Source organism: Convolutriloba macropyga, chromosome 7, assembly GCF_964194025.1.
Source record: "Convolutriloba macropyga chromosome 7, txConMacr16.3, whole genome shotgun sequence".
NCBI classification, from domain to species: domain Eukaryota; kingdom Metazoa; phylum Xenacoelomorpha; order Acoela; family Convolutidae; genus Convolutriloba; species Convolutriloba macropyga.
The window spans coordinates 26,347,809-26,368,219 of record NC_134474.1 but is presented as its reverse complement, the minus strand read 5'-3'; the positions used below and the strand labels follow the sequence as shown (position 1 = coordinate 26,368,219).

Here is a 20,411-nt window from a genome sequence, read left to right as displayed (position 1 = left end):
AAATATAATGGAAAATTTATTCTGTTCTCATTTGTTTATTTTTCAGATTTTGAAGAATTTTCATCGTTTCCTTTCGAGTGAATAATTCTGATTTTCTCATGTTTGTCATTGTTCTGTTTTCAGCAAAAAGAGGTTCGAGAGTTGAAAACAGCAAATTCAGATTCAAGAACGGAGATAGACAGTCTTCTAAAGGTCATCAAGAAGCAAACTGAAGAGACAGAGCGAGAATCTTCTAGAATGACTCAAGAGAACATGAACCTTGTCAACAAAATTAAGGCAATGGAGGCTGAAATCAAAACCGTCAAAGGTTTGTAAAGTGCAATTTTCTAACTCACGTTTTCTTTGAGCTCATTTTGTTTTCAGCGGAAAGTGTTCTTTTTAGTGCCGGAGACCTATGTTTGCATTTCATTTTCGTATTTTTTCATTGTAAAAAATAAATGTGCCTCCCACCACCTACAAACGATAATTAATTGCTCTCAAACAAAATTTAAAAGCTCTAAAAGTTTTCGTACTAACAACTTGTCTTATCGAGGAAACCCCCCTCTCATCTAGCCCTCCCAACTCTACCCCATCGCTTGACCCCCGCCTCCTAATGCTTTTAGCCTCCGCTGGCTACTACCGAAGCCAACCGCTCGGCAGTCGTTTGAGAGCTTTTCGCCGGGCGTTAGTCGGTTATGTTCAAAAGAATTGGCCACCAGAAACGGACCCGGGACATGAAACATTTTCAGTTTTAAAAAATGAATTCAAATCGAAACTACTTTCAAGATTCTTTCTTTTCAGAAGAGTGCTGGAAGAAAGAAGAGGAGGCTGTGGAGAAAGTTTACGCTCAGGTGGCTCAGTTGAGAGAACAGCTGCAACAGGCCCATGCCGACATTGATGCTAAGGACTATGAAATATCTGTAATTGTAAGTAGGCCATTCTAGTATACGCTTTCTTTCCTTTGTCCATACAATTTGTCAGGACTTGTCCATGTTTTTTTTACATCGTCGTACAAAAATTTGTTTTCCTTTACCTTAGTTAACAGCGTGTTCAACATTTTGCGTAAAAATTTTGGAATTGGTCAGGACTTGTCCATGTTTTTTTTACTTCGTCGTACAAAAATTTGTTTTCCTTTACAGCGTGTTCCACATTTTGCGTAAATTTTTGTGGCTTCTGTGAGCCAGTTTTACTGTTCTCTCATTCTGCTCAAAACGCGTTTAAACAGCAGTTGCTCAGCAAAACTATCTAGAATCAACAGTCGGTATCGAAAAGCGAAAAAAATAGAAACAGGATAAACCCAGAAAGCCTAGTTTTATATTCCCGCTACTTGAACTTCGTTCTTATAAGAATTCGTTACCATCTCTAATGTTTCTTGTATTGATACTAGACACTGTATCCTCATATTAAGAAATACGACTCTGTCTAACTCAAAATAGTTCGCACTTCCAAAAAATGTGTCTGTAAAACAATCAAGTTTTTCATCTTTTTTTGTTCTCTCAATGACAATCTTGGCTATGGGAATCAATGGTGGATTTTTTCGGCTTTTTCTACCTGTTACGTTGAAACAAAAGCTTATATAATTTTTTAAATACTAACATGTAGAGTACTTATTGAAATAGTTTTAACGCAAAACCAACGAATCCTCTTATAAAGTGTGAAACCACTACACTTTGAAAATTACTTAACAGATCAGTTGGAACCGTGAAACCAATTTCTCCGAAATTTATTGACTTTTTGCTTCAAGTGAAAATTATTGACATTTTTTATGGAAACCTCCATCAATTTAAAGTGTTGCGTGAAAGCTGTCAGTTTCGTTACTGAAAGCTTCCGGAATCAAGTTTGTGCATTCGAACGAATAATGAAGCATTTAGTAATTGCTCAAACAAAGTTTGTAGCTATTAGATTAGTCTAGAGGCTTTTCAATGCGTTTTTTTTGCTTGACCAATTTTGTCTGACCCATTTCACTTGTCGAAAAGCAAGATCAACAGGTAGCGCCCCGAGGGCATTAAATGGCTGAGCAGCTCTTCTTAATGAACTTTAATGTTTATTAACATTTACTAGTTAAAAACCAATAGTGTGCGTCTAAGTAGTGCCAAACGTATATGCCCTAATTCTTGAGTATTAGAGTCTTGAGATTTTGATTTGGAATGTTAATTTTGAAAGAGCGCTATTAGGGCTTTCTTTCCTTATCAAGCGTATGTGTCTCATAAAAATGACAGTCTGAATCTAGCCCAAAAAGTCTGCTGGTCTATTAGAGGACTCAATCTGTTGGTGTCTGGTCGTCAATCTGTCTATCATATTTCTTTATTTGTTTCAATTCCATGGAAGGCCACTAGCGTCTACCGCGGCTATTTTCCAGCAATCTGCTGGCTATGTTTAATTGAAAGGTCTGGCTATGTATAAATTCGTATATTCTGTTTAAATGAAAGGTCTGGCTATCTATAAATTCGTATAGGTCTGGCTATGTATAAATTCGTATAGGTCTGGCTATGTATAAATTCGTACATAGCCAGACCTATTCGTATAGGTATGGCTATGTATAAATTCGTCTGGCTATGTATAAATTCGAATTTTTTCTGCATACGATTCGTAATATCAACTGGGACTTAAACATTTTCTGGAAGTTTGTTTGTAGACACCAATTTCCACAATTCAAGCGGCTGGACCTGACGTTTCGGTTGCCATTGCCTGAACTGCTAACAAGAAAAAATTTTCTCAACTATTTGCGAAACAGCGCCCTGTAGAAACAGCTACAAAGCCAAACAACAGTCTCTTTATGGATTAAATACATAACTTTAATACCCTAATCCGTAAATTTACAAGAGCGTATTTTTGGCATGGAAGATGTTCATCCAAGTCTGCGATGTTTTCTATACTCTCTTGAGTCGGAACTGGCAAACAAAGCTAATGAAAGTTTAACTGGATGTTACTCACTGGAGAATGGTTCTCTTTCGACAGAGGAAAACTAGAATAGAATCTTTTTTATAGCTGCGAAGCTAAGCTGAGCGCAGCTATATTGCGGTGCTCTTGGTTTTTACGACTCGAAGAGGAGTATTGGTTTTCTTAAGGTTTTTTTTTTACCGGAAGTACTATTCTTTCAGACGCTGTTTTGACCTAAAAGCGAAAGTGAGAAAAATTGCCGGGTGAACTAATTTTTTCTGAGTGAGAGAAGTTTTATGATCATCCGCTGCGTTTAGTGAATGACTTTTTGACTTTGAAAAGTAGTTTTTTTACTGAATGGCACATATAGTTAACCGTTTTTAGCCGTTTTTTCGTCTAAGTGGCCCATTTTTTTTGCTTGTTAATAGCCGCACAGCGATAGCTGGGGCTATTATTGGCCTTCTCTTGGTTTTTTTTCTTTATTTCGTCGTCATGATTTTTGTTACGACCATATGACGTCACAGCCACTTTTTGTTCATTCGTTCATGCAATTTCAACTGAATTGCATGTGACGTCATTTTTCGCTCTTAGTGGAGTGAGTTTTTTTTGTTCATGCGCGTGATTAAATTTTTGGTCACACTTGACTTACCTTACTCTCAAAAATGACTTCCTCACTTTGAAATTGACTTTTATTTACTTTAATTTAAAGAGATAAGGTCAAATGGGTGTGTGTCACTCTAAATGAAGGTTATTAGAGAGCAGCTAATAGATGCAGCAAAAACTTATACAGATTTTTAATCAAAATATAACAGATCAGCCTTCAATGAAAAGACGAATTTTTTTGGTCTGTCTTTTTTACTGTTTTTTTAGACGGCCGATCTACGAATCTATTGCGGCTATTTTCTGGCAATCTGCCAGCTATGTTAATTTGGTTTTTGTAGAAATGATTTTTATTCGATGCTATATTGAAATGTAAACCTTGGAAAATAATAGCACAGTATTTTGCAGAGCCTGAAAACGCGTTTCAAGTTCAAAATTGGCATAAATTTCTTGATTTTTTAATTAATTTTTGGCTTTTTTCCTATTATTTTCTTCATTTTTGGATCTTTTAGCCGTCTTTTTGTCAAAATTCAGTCACTATGACAACTTCCCATTGACAATTCATATACTCGATGCCTCTTTTTACCTCGATGTAATTTTGTTTTATAAAATTGTACATATGCTAATCGGATTTTGGTAGTTTTTTTCCTATTTTTCTCAGTTTTTTTGTCTGTATTTTGGTTTTAATTACCAGAAATATTCTTTTTGTGCACCATGAGGGGCTTTAATTTCGTTTCAATAAAAAACGTCAATAATTTTTAGCGTTAAATGTTTGAAAATTAGTTAAATTTTTTTTATAAATGCAGTACTAAAAATTTTTTTACCTTTTTTGCAAAATGTTTCAATGTTTCATATGTTTGATTTCTGCTTTTTCTTTTTTTTTGATCTGTTCAGGAGGATAGATTTTTGTCTGGAATGTATCGTTGTGTTTTCTATGTGTCGAATGCTGAAAAATGAAATGGTGTTGGTTTTTCTTGTTTTTTATTTGATTTTTAAACTTTCAAAACTTTTAAACTTTGATTTGAACTTTCAAAACTCAAGAATTAGTCTTTGTTCCGGTGTTCCTTACATTGTGTCCATATTGTTCACATTCTAGCTTGTATCATTCTAGCTCTGTCCTGGCACCTACATTTATACTGGTTTTATTGATTTTTTTTTCAGTTATTAACAAATTGAATGATTTCGGCTTTTTCTTAGATTTTCGTCATTTCTTTGGGTTGCAATTGATTTCATTCAACATAAGGCAGTACTAAGAGTTTACTAGAAAGCCCTTTCCAGAATTGCTACCTATTACTTTTTATTGTATTTTTTCCGACCTTGGTATTGTTCTTAAACATTTTTTGCCTTTGAATATTACTCGGTTGATATTCTATGATTATTTTAATTTTTGAATTAGTTTGAAATCATGTTGTCTAGCATATATACAAGAAGAAAAAAGTATATGTTGTTTTTGTCTTAATTGAAGTGATGAGAAATCTAACTGTAGTAGTTTTCTGATTCTTAACTTTGAGCATTATTTTTTGAAAAAATTAATTTAGTTTCTAAGTTATTATTATCTGCCGTTTGCTTTAGCGATCTTTTTGAGATTAGAATCATGAATTATTTGAGGGTAATTAGTTTATGGTTTATTAAAAAAGGTAATTGTTTCAGCTGCAATAAGGGTTTTTGTCAAGTTTTTACGCTTCGAGTCGCTTCCGGAATTCTTCCGGCTATGTTTTTTTTGTTTCGTCGTCTGACGCTTTTTTCGTTTTACCTTTGTTCACACAGCAAAGCTGAAAAAGTCAAATTTTCTGAATGACTTCTTCCTCGCACTAACGGAATTTGCGCGCGTAACGTCATTTCTCACTCGCTTTAGCGAAAGTTTTTAGGTTATTTGCGTGATTAGATTTTGATCATACGTGACTTACCTCACTCTGGCTTTTGCAATTTAAAACTTAAGTTTAAATTGAATTTGTTTAAGGTCAAAGGATCTCATATGTGCAATAAAGGTCCCTAATAAGAGGCTTCTGTGGAATGAATTTTAACAAGCTTTTAATTTATCGCTGAATGTTTTTTAGCCTAGTTTTTTGAGCGGCGTCGATTTTTTCTGTATCTGTTTCTATCTCTATTATATGGCACGCAGGTCTATTCTTTCGCAGCTATTCCGGCAATCTGCCGGCTATGTTACATAGTAACGTGGTATATAACGACTTAAAGTTTGTTAGCGCTGATCATAAGAAAAAAGCCTGGGGTGCAGAACAGATGCCTTCTTTGTTACGCATGGTGCCCAGAAGTAATTAGCTGAGATGTTATTTAAAACAAATTTAATGAGAAGTGTGAGACTCAGTGTGTCACGCTATTTAATCCATGGATAAAGTTTGTGTGTGGACTAACAAACGAGGGCGCAGACCACCCGTGGGCATTTATTGCTATATAGCATGTAATAACGTTTGAAGCCCCTATGCGCTTTTGACCTTTACTACCCACCCCCACGGCTAAAGTAGGAGGCTACAGGATAATCGAGCCGAAAATAGTTTTTTAATAGCCCCCTCATCTCAGCCGGCTATTATAGCGGTCCTATTTTTTGACAATTTAAAGAATTTGAATTGTATTGGGGCGCTGTCTTTTTTTTACGACTCGAAGAGGTGTATTGGAGAAGTCCTTTTTTAATCAATTTTATTCGAGTGATTTTTGAAGCGGAAATGAAACGCGTGAAAAAAAATTGGAGTGATTTTGGGGCTAAACAAAAGTTAAGAGCGGAGCGAAAAGAGAGTGGTTTTTGTTCATACCGCTGTTTTTAAGAGAGCGAGAAATTGATGTGTGAAAAAATTTTCTCAAAGAGAGCGAAATTTTTTTTGTTCACGTGCGGCTTTTAAAAGCAGTTTTTTGCAACTTTTGATGGTTATGAGGTTTGATTGTATTAGTTTTAGGCTTGTTTTGATAGGAATTGAAGGTTTCAAGTAGTTAATTCTGAGTTTAATGCTAATTTGGAGGGTTTTGATCAGTTTTGCTGATTTTTTAGACGAAATTTAGTGATTTTTTGCTTGTTTTTTTTGTATTAATGCTTTAAGTGGGATTTGAATAGAAGCTTTTTACTTAAGAAATAATCAGCTACCAATTGACAAAAGTTTTATTGGTGTAAATCATTCTTTTCTTCAGAAATTTGACAGAAAAATTGAGAAATTTTAAACCATATTTATTTGTTTTGCAATTTTTCTTTTTTCTTAGTCGTAGACAAGTTTCTTAGCCGATTATGACTTGCCCATTCTTTTGCGAGCTTTCCATTGCCCTAATTGGAAGGGAATTTTACTCGGCTTTATGTTTCCTTGTACTATTAAAAAAAACTCATGAAGTTTTTCTAATTTTTTAATTTGTTTTTGAAAGCCGTTTCTATTCTTCCCTACATTTTTTTGGCGTTTGTGGAGGTTCAGGGTTCACAATAGTTGTTCTAGTTGTGCAGTCAAAAGTATGGGCAATTTTCTCCTTCGAGTCGTTTCCGGAATTCTTCCGGCTATGTTTTTTTTAAGAACTGTTCACACAATTTTCGAAGTCAAATTAGGGAAGTGATTCTGGTCACGCCGAAACAAAGTGGAGCGAAAAAGCGAATGGTTTTGCGGTGTGAAATTTTTTTGCCCGAAATTTAAAGTAGAGTGAGAAAACGGTGTTTGAACAAAAATTCGCTTTCTCGCTAGTGGTTTTTGTTCACATGCGGCAATTTCACTTTGATTTTTACTGTTTTTTCGATTTTTTGGATCGGATTTTTTTCTAAATGGTTTTCCCAATCCTTTCATAGTCCGTTCTAGGTCTGGTTTTCTGTGTAGTCAATGAAAATTCTTTGAATTGTACGTCAGGACTTGTCCTGCTATGTTTTTTTACTTCGTCGAACTTTTTTTTCGCTTTGCCCATTTTGCCGCTTTTTCGACATTTTGCGTGAAATCTTTTCGACTTCTCTAGGCTAGTTTCACTCTTCTGTCATTCTGCTCAAAGTCTTCTTAAACAGCAGCTGCTCAGCAAAGCATTTCAAAGTCAGAATTAGAAACGGGATAAACCCATAAAGCCCATTTTTAGATGCCAGGTACTTGTTCTTTGTTCTTATAAGTTTTAGTTACTATCTATAATGCTTATTGGGGTTGATACTAGACCCTGTGGCCTCTCACTGAGAGACAGGAGTATGTTCAATTACAAAATGACATCAAAATAAATCGCACTTAAAATGTTTTTATACAAAATCCATTTTTGTTGAGATTTTCTTCTCTTTCAATCCCAATAGAGTTATAGGAATCAACGGCGGCTATTGTCCGGCAATCTGCCGGATATGTTTAGTTTTATTAGTTTCGTATTCATTGGGAGGTATTTTTTGTGGTTTTGTCAATAAACATTTGTTATTGTAATTCAGAACTTTTCCTGCTATGTTTCTTGTTTCGTCGTCTGACGCTCTATTTTGTTGTACTGTTTTCACTCCACAAACCTGAAAATATCATTTTTATGCTATTTTTTAATGAATTAATTATAGAGCTGCATTTCACATTTTTGTGAATAAAATAACTCTTTTAAGCAGAGTGAAAACTACTGCGATTTCCAATTTAGTGAATTTTAGAAAATATTAAATTTAAGCTGATGTGTATTATTGTACAATGGTTGACGATATTATGCTCTTTGTAACATCAATGGCAATTTTTACAGGATTTCCTTGTTGCAAGCAAAATTTCAAGTTCACTGAAACAATATCTTTGCAAACAGCTTTAATTGGCGTAAGTCGGAATTTGATGCATAATCCTACATTACAGAGCCCTCCTAGTTGTCGAGAGCGTGAAATCGCATGTCTTAATTTCTCTGATATCATTTTTTGAAAGCACTTTAATGAAAAACTCGTCAGATTGCATTTTGAAATTGATTGTTTCAGAACGTGAACAAGACAGCAGCAGAGGAGCAAGTAACGAAAGCTGAAGCGCTGCTTCTAGAGGAGGAAAAAGTTCACGAAGGAGAACTTGAACAGTTGAGACGCAAAATTGATGAAGTTACAGGTAATCTGTTCTATAATTTTCTCATATGCTATTCGCCAATAAGGTGCAAAGCACCAGACAGTGACTTTATGAACACATCTCATTTGCCAGAATAATACTGGTTTCCCCATTGGAAAATTAAATTGAACTGTGGTTGGGGAATTTGAAGTAACATCTGGGAATCTATAGCTGATCAAGTTTGGATAAGAGAAATTGTAAGAGTATAAAACGTTCACTCTCGCCATTAGTGTGGAAATACGTATAGCAAAGGTTTTTTCGTCAAAACGGGATTGTCTTTACTAGTTACCTCGGTTTGTCATATATGCAATAGTACCATTGTTTGTTTCATGTTTAGAGGAGAAGCAAATCCTGCAGGAGAGTCTGGAGATCGAGAATCGCAACTTGACTGACCACATGCTGCAAGTCACTGGAGAACTTCGAATGCTCAATGCGCAGAAGGACTCTGTTGTACTCGAAAATCAACAGCTCAAGGAGAGCTGCGCTTTGACACGACACGAGTTGAGGGAATCATTGGAAGAGAACAGACGATTAGGTACGTATCTATCATAAACTTGACATGACAAAGTTTCAAATTCGAGTCAAATAATTTTATTCATTAATAGCCGCTGTCGCATTGACCGCCTTAAGTATACTCAGAAAATCATTTTGCTTATTTGAATTAATAATGGACGATTATTTGAATTAACAAACGTTTAAGATAAATAAATCAGTTCTCAGTTTTTCTAGTTTTGTGTGTTGAATTTCGACTGTTTTTCTTTGATTCCTTTTGTTTTGTCACTTCTCTTAACCATTGAAGGTCTGTTTCGGGCGAAGATCCATAATAGTGCATAGATGTTCCCTAATGAATTGGGCATCAATGATGTATTGATGACAGCCGCCTCAGCTTCTCAGCCGGCTATTATAGCGCTCCTAATTTTTTTACGACTCGAAGAGGAGTATTGGAGAAGTCCTTTATTTAATCAATTTTATTGGAGTGTTTTTTGAAGCGGTAAATGAAACACGTGAAAAATTTGGAGTGATTTTGTTGCTGAGCAAAATCAAGAGTGGAGCGAAAAGAGTGGTTTTTTGTTCATATCGCTGTTTTCTAGAGAGCGAAAAATTGAGGTGTGAAAAAAAAATTAGTAAGCGAGCAAAATTTTTTGTTCACGTGCGGCATTTTAAAGCATTTTTTTATTATAGCTGCGAAGCTGAGCGTAGCTATATTGCGGTGCTCTTAGTTTTTACGACTCGAATAGGAGTATTGGTTTTCTCCCGGTTTTTTTACAGGAAGTAGATTTGTTCACGCGGCATTTTGACCTAAAAGCGAAAGTGAGAAAAGCTGTCTGGGTGAACAGATTTTCGCTAAGCGAGAGAAGTTTTTTGATCATGCGCTGCGTTTAGTGAATGAATTTTTGACTTTGAAAAGTAGTTTTTGACTGAATTGCACATTTAGATAACCGTTTTTAGCCGTTTTTTCGTCTAAGTGGCCCAGTTTTTTTGCTTTTAACTTGGTTCCTTGTAGAAATGAATTTTTTTCGATGCTATATTGAAATGTAAACCTCGGAAATTGATGCCACAGTGTTTTGGAGAGCCTGAAAATGCGTTTCAAGTTGAAAATTGACACATAATTCTTGATTCTTTAGTTAATTTTTGGCTTTTTTTCTTTTCTTCTTTTTTGGATCTTTTAACCGTCTTTTTGTCAAAAATCAGTTAATATTGCAATTTTTCTTCGATAATTCCTATAGTCAACGCCTCTTGTAATTTTGTTCCATAAAATTGTACATACGCTAATCCGATTTTGGTAGTTTTTCCGATTTTCGTCAGTTTTTCGTTTGTATTTTGGTTGTAATTGCTAGAAATAGTTCTTTCTGTGCAACATGAGGGAGTTTAATTTTGGTTTCAATAAAAATTCAATCATTTTTTGTCGTTAAGTTTTGAGAAAACAGTATAAAACTTTTTCATAAATGCAGTCTTAACTTAAAGTTCTTTGACCATTTTTTTTGCGAAATATTTCAATGTTTATTTATGAATTCTGCTTTTTCCTATTTTTAGGAGCATAGATCTTTGTATCGGATGACTAGTTATCTTTTCTCTGTCTTGAATGCTGAACAATGAAATGTTTTCGTTTTTCTTGAATTTTTAAATTGATTTTTAACTTTCAAAAATCAAGTCTTTGTTACTGTGTTCCTTACATTGTGCCCATATTCTTCACATTCTATTTAGTATCGTTCTAGTTTCCTCCTGGCACCTAAATTTATTTTCGGTATATTGATTTTTTCAGTTGTAAAAAATGAACGCTTTCAGCTTTTTCTTAGATTTTCGTCATTTCTTTGGTGTGCAAATGATTTCATTCAACAAAAGGCAGTACGGAGAGTTTGATTTCAAGCTTCTTCCAAAATTTCCACTTATGACCACTTACTGCAGCTTTCTTCCGGCCTTGGTATTAATTTCAACGATTTTTTGCCTTTGAAGATTCTGCTGCTTATGTCTTTTCTATGATCAATTTTATTTTTGGTTTAGTATGAAATCATGTTGTCTAGCTTATGTACAAAAAGGAACAGCATGTGTGTGTGTTGTTTTTTGTCTTAATCGCAGTGATTAGAAGTGTAATTATAGGTGTTTTCTCTTTCTTAAATTTGAGCTTTCTTTTTTGAAAAGATTTAACTTAGTTTCAAGATTATTATCTTCCGTTTGCTTTCGCGATCTTCATATTAGAATCATGAATTATTTGAGGGCTATTGATAACCTTGCCAGCTTTTTCAGATTTTTGACAACCTTATTTATTTTGGATTTTTTAACGTTACCAAACGTTTTCAATAATATAATATTTTGCTGCGTTTTGTTTCTCTTGTTGACAGTGGTTTAAGTTTCACCAATTTTTAGAGCCGACCTGGAGAGGTAGTGAGTAAATGGTTTAATACAAAAGGTAGTGGCTTCCGCTGCAATTACGGTTTTGTTAACGAAGTTTTGACGCTTCGAGTCGCTTCTGGAATTCTTCCGGCTATGTTTTTGGTTTCGTCGTCTGACGCTCTTTCGTTTTACATTTGTTCACTTAGCAAAGCTGAAAAAGTCAAATTTTCTGAATGAATTCTTCCTCTCACTAACGGCATTTGCGCGCGGGACGTCATTTCTTACTCGCTTTATCGAAAGTTTTTAGGTTATTTACGTGATTAGATTTTGATCATACGTGACTTACCTCACTCAATAAAAATGACTTTTGCACTTTAAAACTTAAGTTTAATTTGAATTTGTTTAAGGTCAAAGGCACTCATATGTGCAGTAAAGGTACCTAATAAGAGGCATCTGTGGAATGAATTTTAACAAGCTTTATTAATTTATCGCTTAATGTTTTTAGCCTAGTTTTTTGTGCGGCGTCGATTTTTTTTTCAATTTAGATCTGTATCTGTTTCTATCTCTATTTTATGGCACGCAGTTCTATTCTTTCGCAGCTATTCCGGCAATCTGCCGGCTGTGTTTTTTTGGCTGAGAAGTTTGTTAATGATTTTGTTTTAATTTTAGGCTGAGTTTGGTAGTGGTTTGAAGGTGTCTGGAAATTCATATGAATTATATGCTAATTCGGAGGTTTTTCATGTATTTGCTGATTTTCGGGCTAAGTTTTGCTTCTTTTTAAGATTGTTTTATTTTGTTTCACTGGCTCAAATAGGTATTGAGAAGACCCCTTCTACTTGAGCAAATTTTGGACAATAATTGGCTACAGTTTTGCGGATATGAATCTTTTTTTTTGTTGAGAATTATGACAAAAAATGGCAAAAATTAGAACTAATTTTTTGCAGTTTTTTCATTTTTGGACAAGTTCTTTGCCTATTATGACTTGTCTATTGTTTTGCGAGCATCTGGCTGCCCTATTGGCTGAAAGGAATTTTTCTTTGCATTTATATGCTTTTGTAATATTAAAAAATTTACGAACTTTTTCCAGTTTTTTAGTGCAAGTTGTGTTTTTTAGTGCAAGTGAGCTTTTATTCATAATTTTGCCTCAAGTGTTTAAAAAAATAACATAAGTCGTTCTAGTAAGTACTAGTTGTTTTGATGAAGTTATTTTGTCAGAATTAGTTATTTCGGTATGTCAATTTATAACAAAATTTGATCAGATTTTTTATCAGGTTTTAACAGATTCGGTTTTATTGTTTTTAGTTTTTTGTTTTATGGTTTTGTTTCAAGATTATCATAAATTAGTGGAGGCACGTTTTGTCTGTTGAGTAGTTGGATGGCTTTTAATTGGATGTCCACTTCGAGTCGTTTCCAGAATTCTTCCGGCTAATTTTTTTTACTTCATCGAATAAAATTTTTCGCTTTACCTTACTTCTTAGCTTGTTCAACATTTTGCGTGAAATGTTTTTGACTTCTCTTGGCTAGTTTCACTCTTCTCTTATTTGCTAAATGTGCTTTTAAACAGCAGTTGCTCAGCCAAGCAATTCTAAATGAACAGTGTTAAGTATCAAAAAATGAAAGCAGAAATAGAAACGGGATAACCCCATAAAGCCCAATTTTAGATGCACGTTACTCGAACATTGTTCTTAGTAACAATCTCTAATGCTTATTAATAGCCGCCCTCAACTTCTCAGCTGGCTATTATAGCGCTCCTATTTTTTTTACTTCGTCGAACTTTTCGCTTTACCCATTTTGCCGCTTTTTCGACATTTTGCGTGAGATCTTTTGCGTAATTTCTCTAGGCTAGTTTCACTCTACTGTCATTCTGCTCAAAGTCCTTTTAAACAGCAACCGCTCGGCAAAGCAATTCAAAATGAAAAGAGTCAGTATAAAAAATGAAAGTCAGAAATAGAAACGGGAGAAACCCATAAAGCCCCTTTTTGGATGCCCGGTTTTTTGAACTTTGTTCTCATAAGTTTTAGTTACTATCTATAATGCTTATTGGGATTGATACTAGACCCTGTGGCCTCTCACTGAGAAACAGGAGTATGTTCAATTACAAAATGACATCAAAATAAAACACTTAAAAATGTTTTTATACAAAAATCAATTTTTGTTGATTTTTTCTTTTCTTTCAATCCCAATAGAGTTATGGGAATCAACGGCGGCTATTGTCCGGCAATCTGCCGGGTATGTTTAGTTTTATTACTTTCGTATTCATTTGGAGGTATTTTTTGTGGTTTTGTGAATAAACATTTGTTATTGTAATTCAGAACTTTTCCTGCTATGTTTCTTGTTTCGTCGTCTGACGCTCTATTTTGTTGTACTGTTTTCACTCCACAAACCTGATATCATTTTTATGCTATTTTTTAATGAAGTAATTATTGAGCTGCATTTCACATTTTTGTGAATAAAATAACTCTTTTAAGCAGAGTGAAAACTACTGCGATTTCCAATTTAGTGAATTTTAGAAAATATTAAATTTAAGCTGATGTGTATTATTGTACAATGCTTGACGATATTATGCTCTTTGTAACATCAATGGCAATTTTTACAGGATTTCCTTGTTGCAAGCAAAATTTCAAGTACACTGAAACAATATCTTTGCAAACAGCTTTAATTTGAAAGGTCGGAATTTGATGCATAATCGTACATTACAGAGCCTCCTAGTTGTCGAGAGCGTGAAATCGCTAGTCTTAATTTCTCTGATATCATTTTTTGAAAGCACTTTAATGAAAAACTCGTCAGATTGCATTTTCATTTTGAATGTCACTGTCATTCTGCTCAAAGTCCTTTTAAACAGCGGCTGCTCGGCAAAGCAATTCAAAATGAAGAGAGTCAGTATAAAAAAATGAAATTCAGAAATAGAAACGGGAGAAACCCATAAAGCCCATTTTTAGATGCCCGATTTTTTGAAGTTTGTTCTCATAAGTTTTAGTTACTATCTATAATGCTTATTGGGGTTGATACTAGACCCTGTGGCCTCTCAGTGAGAGACAGGAGTATGTTCAATTACAAAATGACATCAAAATAAAACACTTAAAATTGTTTTTTTACAAAAATCAATTTTTGTTGATTTTTTCTTTTCTTTCAAACCCAATAGAGTTATGGGAAGCAACGGCGGCTATTTTCCGGCAATCTGGCGGATATGTTTGGTATTGATACTAGCCCCTGTGTGTTCTCATTACGAAACAGGAGAATGTTAAGCTCCAAGTTGACATCAAAATAGTTCGCACTTAAGAATTGTTTGTACAAAATCATTTTTTCACAAGTTTTTTCTTTTAATCCCAATCTTGCTTATGGGAAACAACGGCGGCTATTTTCCGGCTATCTGCTGGGTATGTTTAGTTATGTGTGATTGATAATTCTTTGCTATTCATAATTGTTTGAAAAAGGGTAGGAAATACTGTCTAATTAATATGCTCTAATTTACGTTTATAACTTTGATGAGTGATTACAGTATAATTGCATTATTGGTAGTTATATTATGACAGCTTATGAACAAAAAGTGAAACTGAAAAGCTTTCCCTGGTATTCCTACAAAGTAACTCTTCAGATTGCTATAAATTGAATGAAGAAATCATCAGAATTATAAGTTCGTTTTTAGACCAAGAGGTGAAGCGTCTTTGCGCAGAGGCACAACATATGCAACTCAAATTGGACGATGTTGCGTCTTTCGGTGCCGATGAAAAGCGCCAAGCTGAGGAACAGATAGCAGAGTTGGAGCTAAAATTAGCCGAAGTAGAGAGCCAAGTTGAAGAGATATCAGAGCTTAAATCAACTATTCAGAACCTAGAGAAGAAATTGAAGAGTAGTGACAAAACATGCGAGTCTTACAAAAAGCTCTTCATGGGTCAAAAGGACAAGAATGAGAAGGTGGCAACCAGAAAAGAGAATGTACCTCCGCTTGCTTCTCTAGACCAGGTGAGATTTGCCTATTAATATCTTTTTAATTGCTCTCAAACGAAGTTTGTAGCAATTAGATTAGTCCTGTCGGTCTTTTTTATGCGATTTTTCGCTTGACCAATTTTTTGTCTGACCAATTTAACTTTTCATCCTCGAAAACGGGATAAACAGGTAGCGCCCAGCGGGCATTAAGTGCTCTTAGAGCCTTTCAGCTCTGTCTCAGCTCAAACTGTTTTGGAGACTTATACTTATGGTGTGAAGGGCGGTTCTTAGGTTGAAGCCCCCCCCCCCCACTGTTGACCCCCACCCCCTCCCCACACCGCGCTGTTGCCCCCACCCCACTGTTGCCAAACATCAAACCCCGGTGCAACCCCCTGACGAACCACCGCTCGCTTTTAAGAGCTATCTGTTGTGCTACTCCAAACATAAACACGCAATTTTATACTAATTTTTACAAATTTTTTCAAGCTTTTTGAAAATTATGTCTTGAGTTTTATCAGCCCCAGATGTCAAAGAAATTCCTCTAGGGTTTGGTAATAGGTTACTGCATAGTTTCTAGTGGTAATGGAATGATTTCAACATTTTAACATCACGAATTTTAGCATTATTTTGACAAAATGTTCAATTTTCTTTGACATTTGTTTTTAATAGCTGCGTCAGCAATTCCAGGCGGCTATTATTGCGCTCCTAATTTTTTTTACTTCGTCTAACAGATTTTTGTTTCGTCTTACCCTGACTTCTTGGAATTGACTTTTTCAATGACTTCAGTGATTTCTACTGCTTTGCAGTTGAAATTTGTGTTCGCGACGTCATTTCTGCTTTTAGGTCAATTGCGTGACTTACCTCACTAAGAAATTGACGTATGAACTCACTTATATAACTTCAATTTTTTGAACATTTACTAATTAAAGGTCAATAGTGTGCATCTAAGTAGTGCCAAACTTATATGTCCTAATCCCTGAGTAATAATAGAGTCTTGAGTTTTAATATCGAATATTAATTTTGAAAAAGCTCCAATAGGTTTTTTCGTTTTGAGCAAATGTGTAATGAGAATGACTCCGAATCTAACCCAAAAAGTCTAGTGGTCTATTAAAAAGCTGGTGGTCGAATTGTCAATCTTATTTCATTAGTTGTTTCAATTCATGGTAGGCCACAAGCGGCTATCGCGGCTATTTTCCGGCAATCCGCCGGCTATGTTTGATTTTTCAAGTGTTTGCAGACCTAGGCGCCAAAAATCCTCCTTAGAGGTTTGATAATAAGTTACTGAAAGTTTGCCATGGAATAGTTTTCAACTTTTTAGAAATCTTTTGATATAAATTGCTTTTTCAAGTTTTTTGAGTATTTTTGTCGGTTTTTAGATTTCTCTAGCCTCAAGAGCCAAGGAATCTCTTCTACGGTTTGACAAAAGGTTACTGTATAGTTTCTAGATGTAATTCATTGTTCTTCAAGATTTTAGCATCAGAAATTTTGGTATTTTTTTGACAAAACCTGCTTTTTTTTAATTTGACATTTTTTGTCATTATTCAAATTTTTCCAGTCCCAGTACATGTAATCAAAAATCATGAGTTTAAGCGTTTTTAAAAAAATATGCATTTTTTCAAGTTTTTTAATCTTTTTGATTTTTTTTTCTGACACCAGGGACCTCCTTCAAGGTTTGGTAATAAGCTACTGCATTGTTTCTAGATTTAATGGAATGGTTATCAATATTTTAATGACTCCAATTTTAGCAATCTCTGATAAAAGTTTGAGTTTCTTTTGTCAAATTTTTTGTAATTCATCATTTTCCAAATTGATGTTTCTTTATGAGTCAGTGAAACTATTTAAAGCCTAAAAAAGGGATACTGGATAGTCTTCTGAGACAATGAAATGATTTTGAAGATATTAATATCTTGAATTTTAGTAATATCTTGCAATTGTTTTTAAAATTTTTGAATACACTTGTCCTATTCTAAGTTTAATGATCATTATTGGCCAACGAATCTTGCTGATGGGTTACATAACAGAACTACAGAGACAAAAAGAGTTTTGAACATATTTTCACTGCGAAATCTGGATTTTTTTCTTGCAAATTTTGCATTTATTGGTTTTCTGTTTGAATCAATTATTAACAGGGCTAGAAAACTTAGAAGCAGAGTAGAATCCCATTATGGAGAATATTTCTAGCTCTCTCTCTCTCTCTCTCTCTGTGTGTGTGTGTGTGTGTGTGTGTGTGTCTGTCTGTCTGTCTGTCTGTCTGTCTGTCTGTCTGTCTGTCTGTCTGTCTGTCTGTCTGTCTGTCTGTCTCTGTCTCTCTCTTTCTCTCTCTCTCTCTCTCTCTCTCTCTCTCTGTTGGGATTTCCTCCCTTCTCGTTCTCGTTTTATCTATCTCACACTCTTTGATATCTCACACACTTTTATATCTCTTTCTTTCCTTAACTCTGTTTGTTGATGCTGCACTTAGCTGCTGTTATGTGGCGTGATTTCATCATCTAATATCACTATTAGCGTTGATTTTTAGTAGAAATGTTTTATCATAATTGACTTAGCTAGCACATTTTAGGAAATCATATTTAATAGCTCTCAAACGCAGTTTGTAGCTAATTTAATAATCCTGTTTCTCTTTTTATGCTATTTTTCACTTGACAGATTTTTCGTCTGACCTATTTGACTTTTCGTCCTCAGAAACGGGATAAAGAGTTAGCGCCCAGTAGTCATTAAGTTCTCTTAGAGGTGTTCAGCTCAATAGCTCAAGTATGCGATTCATAGAAACTGTTTTGGATACTTTTACTTATGTTGTGAAGGGCGTTCTCTCCCCTCCTCCGCTGCGGTGCATCTTCCGCTGCGCTCACCTCACGCCTCTTCATTTAAGCTAAAGCTAGCCTCAGTAGGTCGTGGCTAGCTACTGACGAAGCCAACCGGTAGTTTGAGAGCAATTCAACCGACGTTAATGGTTATGTTTTTGATTGACTTTGTTAAGCGGTAGCATGCATCAGGCATTGCGCGCTTGACTCAAAAATTTTGATTTAAGAGTTGCATATGCATTCGGACTTTGATTAATCGTTGGATATGCCTAATTCCGTTGTTCAAAAGTCGTCATTTACGATCTACTTAAGCGGGGTGGAAACAATTTTTTCAACTGTGGTTTTTCGTTTTGTCACTTTTGGTCAATTGAGATGTTTGACGTAGAAAAATATGAATGAATTAGAAAGCCTGTCGTGGATAGAATGTTTTATTTAAAGTATTCCTGACTTTTTCAGGAGTTATCCAGATTGACACACTTTGTGAACTGTCGGCCGATATGACTTTCAGTGATTTTGTTCAAATATTACTTTTTAATTGCTCTCAAACGAAGTTTGTAGCAATTACCTTCATATTCACCCCCTCCCCCGCCAATCCTTACCCCTGCACATCGTTCAGCAGGCCGTAAGAGCCCCGTGCCCCGTGCAGCCAAAAACCGCACTCATACCGTTGCCCCCACCCCTTCAGCCCTCGGTGCACCCCCTCCCCGCGCTGCGCTCACCTCACGCCGATTCAATTAAGCTAAAGCTAGCCTCACTAAACCGTGGCTAGGTACTGACGAAGCCAACCGCTCGTCGGTCTTTTGAGAGCAATTCGCCCTACTGTTTTTACTGGCGCTCAGTTATATCGCTCAGTTATATTTCCTTATTTCAAATCTACTCTTTTTGCGTCAGCTTCGCTCAAGAGAAATAATAACTCCTCTACTCACATAGAGCTTTTTGGATTTCAAAAGTATTCACTTATTATAGCTGCGAAGTTGTAAGCTGAGTGGAGCTATATTGCAGTGCTCTTGGTTTTTACAATTCAATGAATTTGAATTGTTTTGGGGCGCTGTCTTTTTTAAAGATCTGTTCGCACATTTTTATGATTTTGAAGTCAAATTGGAGTAGTGATTTTGGTCACGCCGAAACAGGAGGGGAGCGAAAAAGTGAGTTGTTTTGCGGCGTGAAATTTTTTCGTCCTAAATTTAAAGTAGAGTGAGAAAACGGTGTTTGAACGAAAATTCGCTGGTGGGTTTTGTTCACCCTGACTTCTTGGAATTGACTTTTTCAATGACTTACCTCACTCAAAGAAATGACTTCTGAACTCACTTATGGAACTTTAAGTTTTATGAACATTTACTTGTTAAAGGTCAATAATGTGCATCTAGGTAGTGCCAAACATATATGCCCTAATTCTTGATTATTAGTCTTGAGTTTTTGATTTTGAATATTAAATTTGGGATCTTCTCCGGTTGTGCCCCCAGTACGTTATGCGCCCCCCAGTTACAGAGCACGTGCCATTACATAGTAAGTCATTATGTAAAAAATATTGCACGTGCATCTGAGGGGGTGCAAATAATATGCGCCCACTAAGCTGAGGGGGCACAAACAGAAAAGATCCTAATTTTGAAAAGCCCTATTAGGGCTTTCTCCTTAGAGCTTATGTGTCTCATAAAAATGACAGTCCAAAGCTAACCCAAAAAGTCTGGTGCTAGTGGTCTATTAAAGGACTGGTGGTCGATCTATCTTTCTATCTAATCTCTTCAGTTGTTTCAATTCATGGAAGGCCCCAAGCGTCTATCGCGGCTATTTTCCGGCAATCTGCCGGCTATGTTTTGTTCACATGCGGCAATTTCACTTTGATATTTACTGTTTTTCATGTTTTTTTTTGGATCAGATTTTTTTTTCTAAATGGTTTTCCCAATCCATTCATAGTTTATTCTTGTCCTAGTTTTTTTTTCAACCAAATTTCCATTTCTCGCTAGTGGTTTTTCTGTTTTTTTTAAATTTTTTGATCTGATTTTTTGGAAATGGTTTTCCCAATTCACTAATAGTCCGTTCTAGGTCTAGTTTTTTGTTTAGTCAATAAAAATTCTTTGAATTGTACGTCAGGACTTGTCCTGCTATGTTTTTTTGTTTCGTCGTCTGACGCTCTTTTTCGTTTTACATTTCAAATAGCAAAGCTGAAGTCAAATTTTCTGAATGACTTCTTCCTCTCACTAACGGCGTTTGTGCGCATGACGTCATTTCTCACTCTTTAGCAAAAGTTTTTTGCGTGATTAGATTTTGATCACAAGTGACTTACCTACCTCAATAAAATGACTTTTACACTTAAAAGTTAAGTTAAATTTGAATTTGTTTAAGGTCAAGGGAACTCATATGTGCAGTAAAGGTCCCCAATAAGAGGCTTCTGAGG

General features: G+C 35.3%; 1 protein-coding gene across 2 annotated transcripts in view; it reads left to right on the top strand.

The window, feature by feature from the left end:
• The window catches only part of LOC142342736 (uncharacterized), a 467,082-nt gene that overhangs the window by 427,987 nt on the left and 18,684 nt on the right, over window positions 1-20,411 (top strand). For both annotated transcript variants that reach the window (XM_075394258.1, XM_075394257.1), the window contains exons 19-23: window positions 124-307; window positions 781-905; window positions 8,342-8,462; window positions 8,797-8,994; window positions 14,938-15,254. In XM_075394258.1, the coding sequence (XP_075250373.1) occupies window positions 124-307; window positions 781-905; window positions 8,342-8,462; window positions 8,797-8,994; window positions 14,938-15,254 (945 nt within the window). The remainder of the gene's footprint in view (window positions 1-123; window positions 308-780; window positions 906-8,341; window positions 8,463-8,796; window positions 8,995-14,937; window positions 15,255-20,411) is intronic.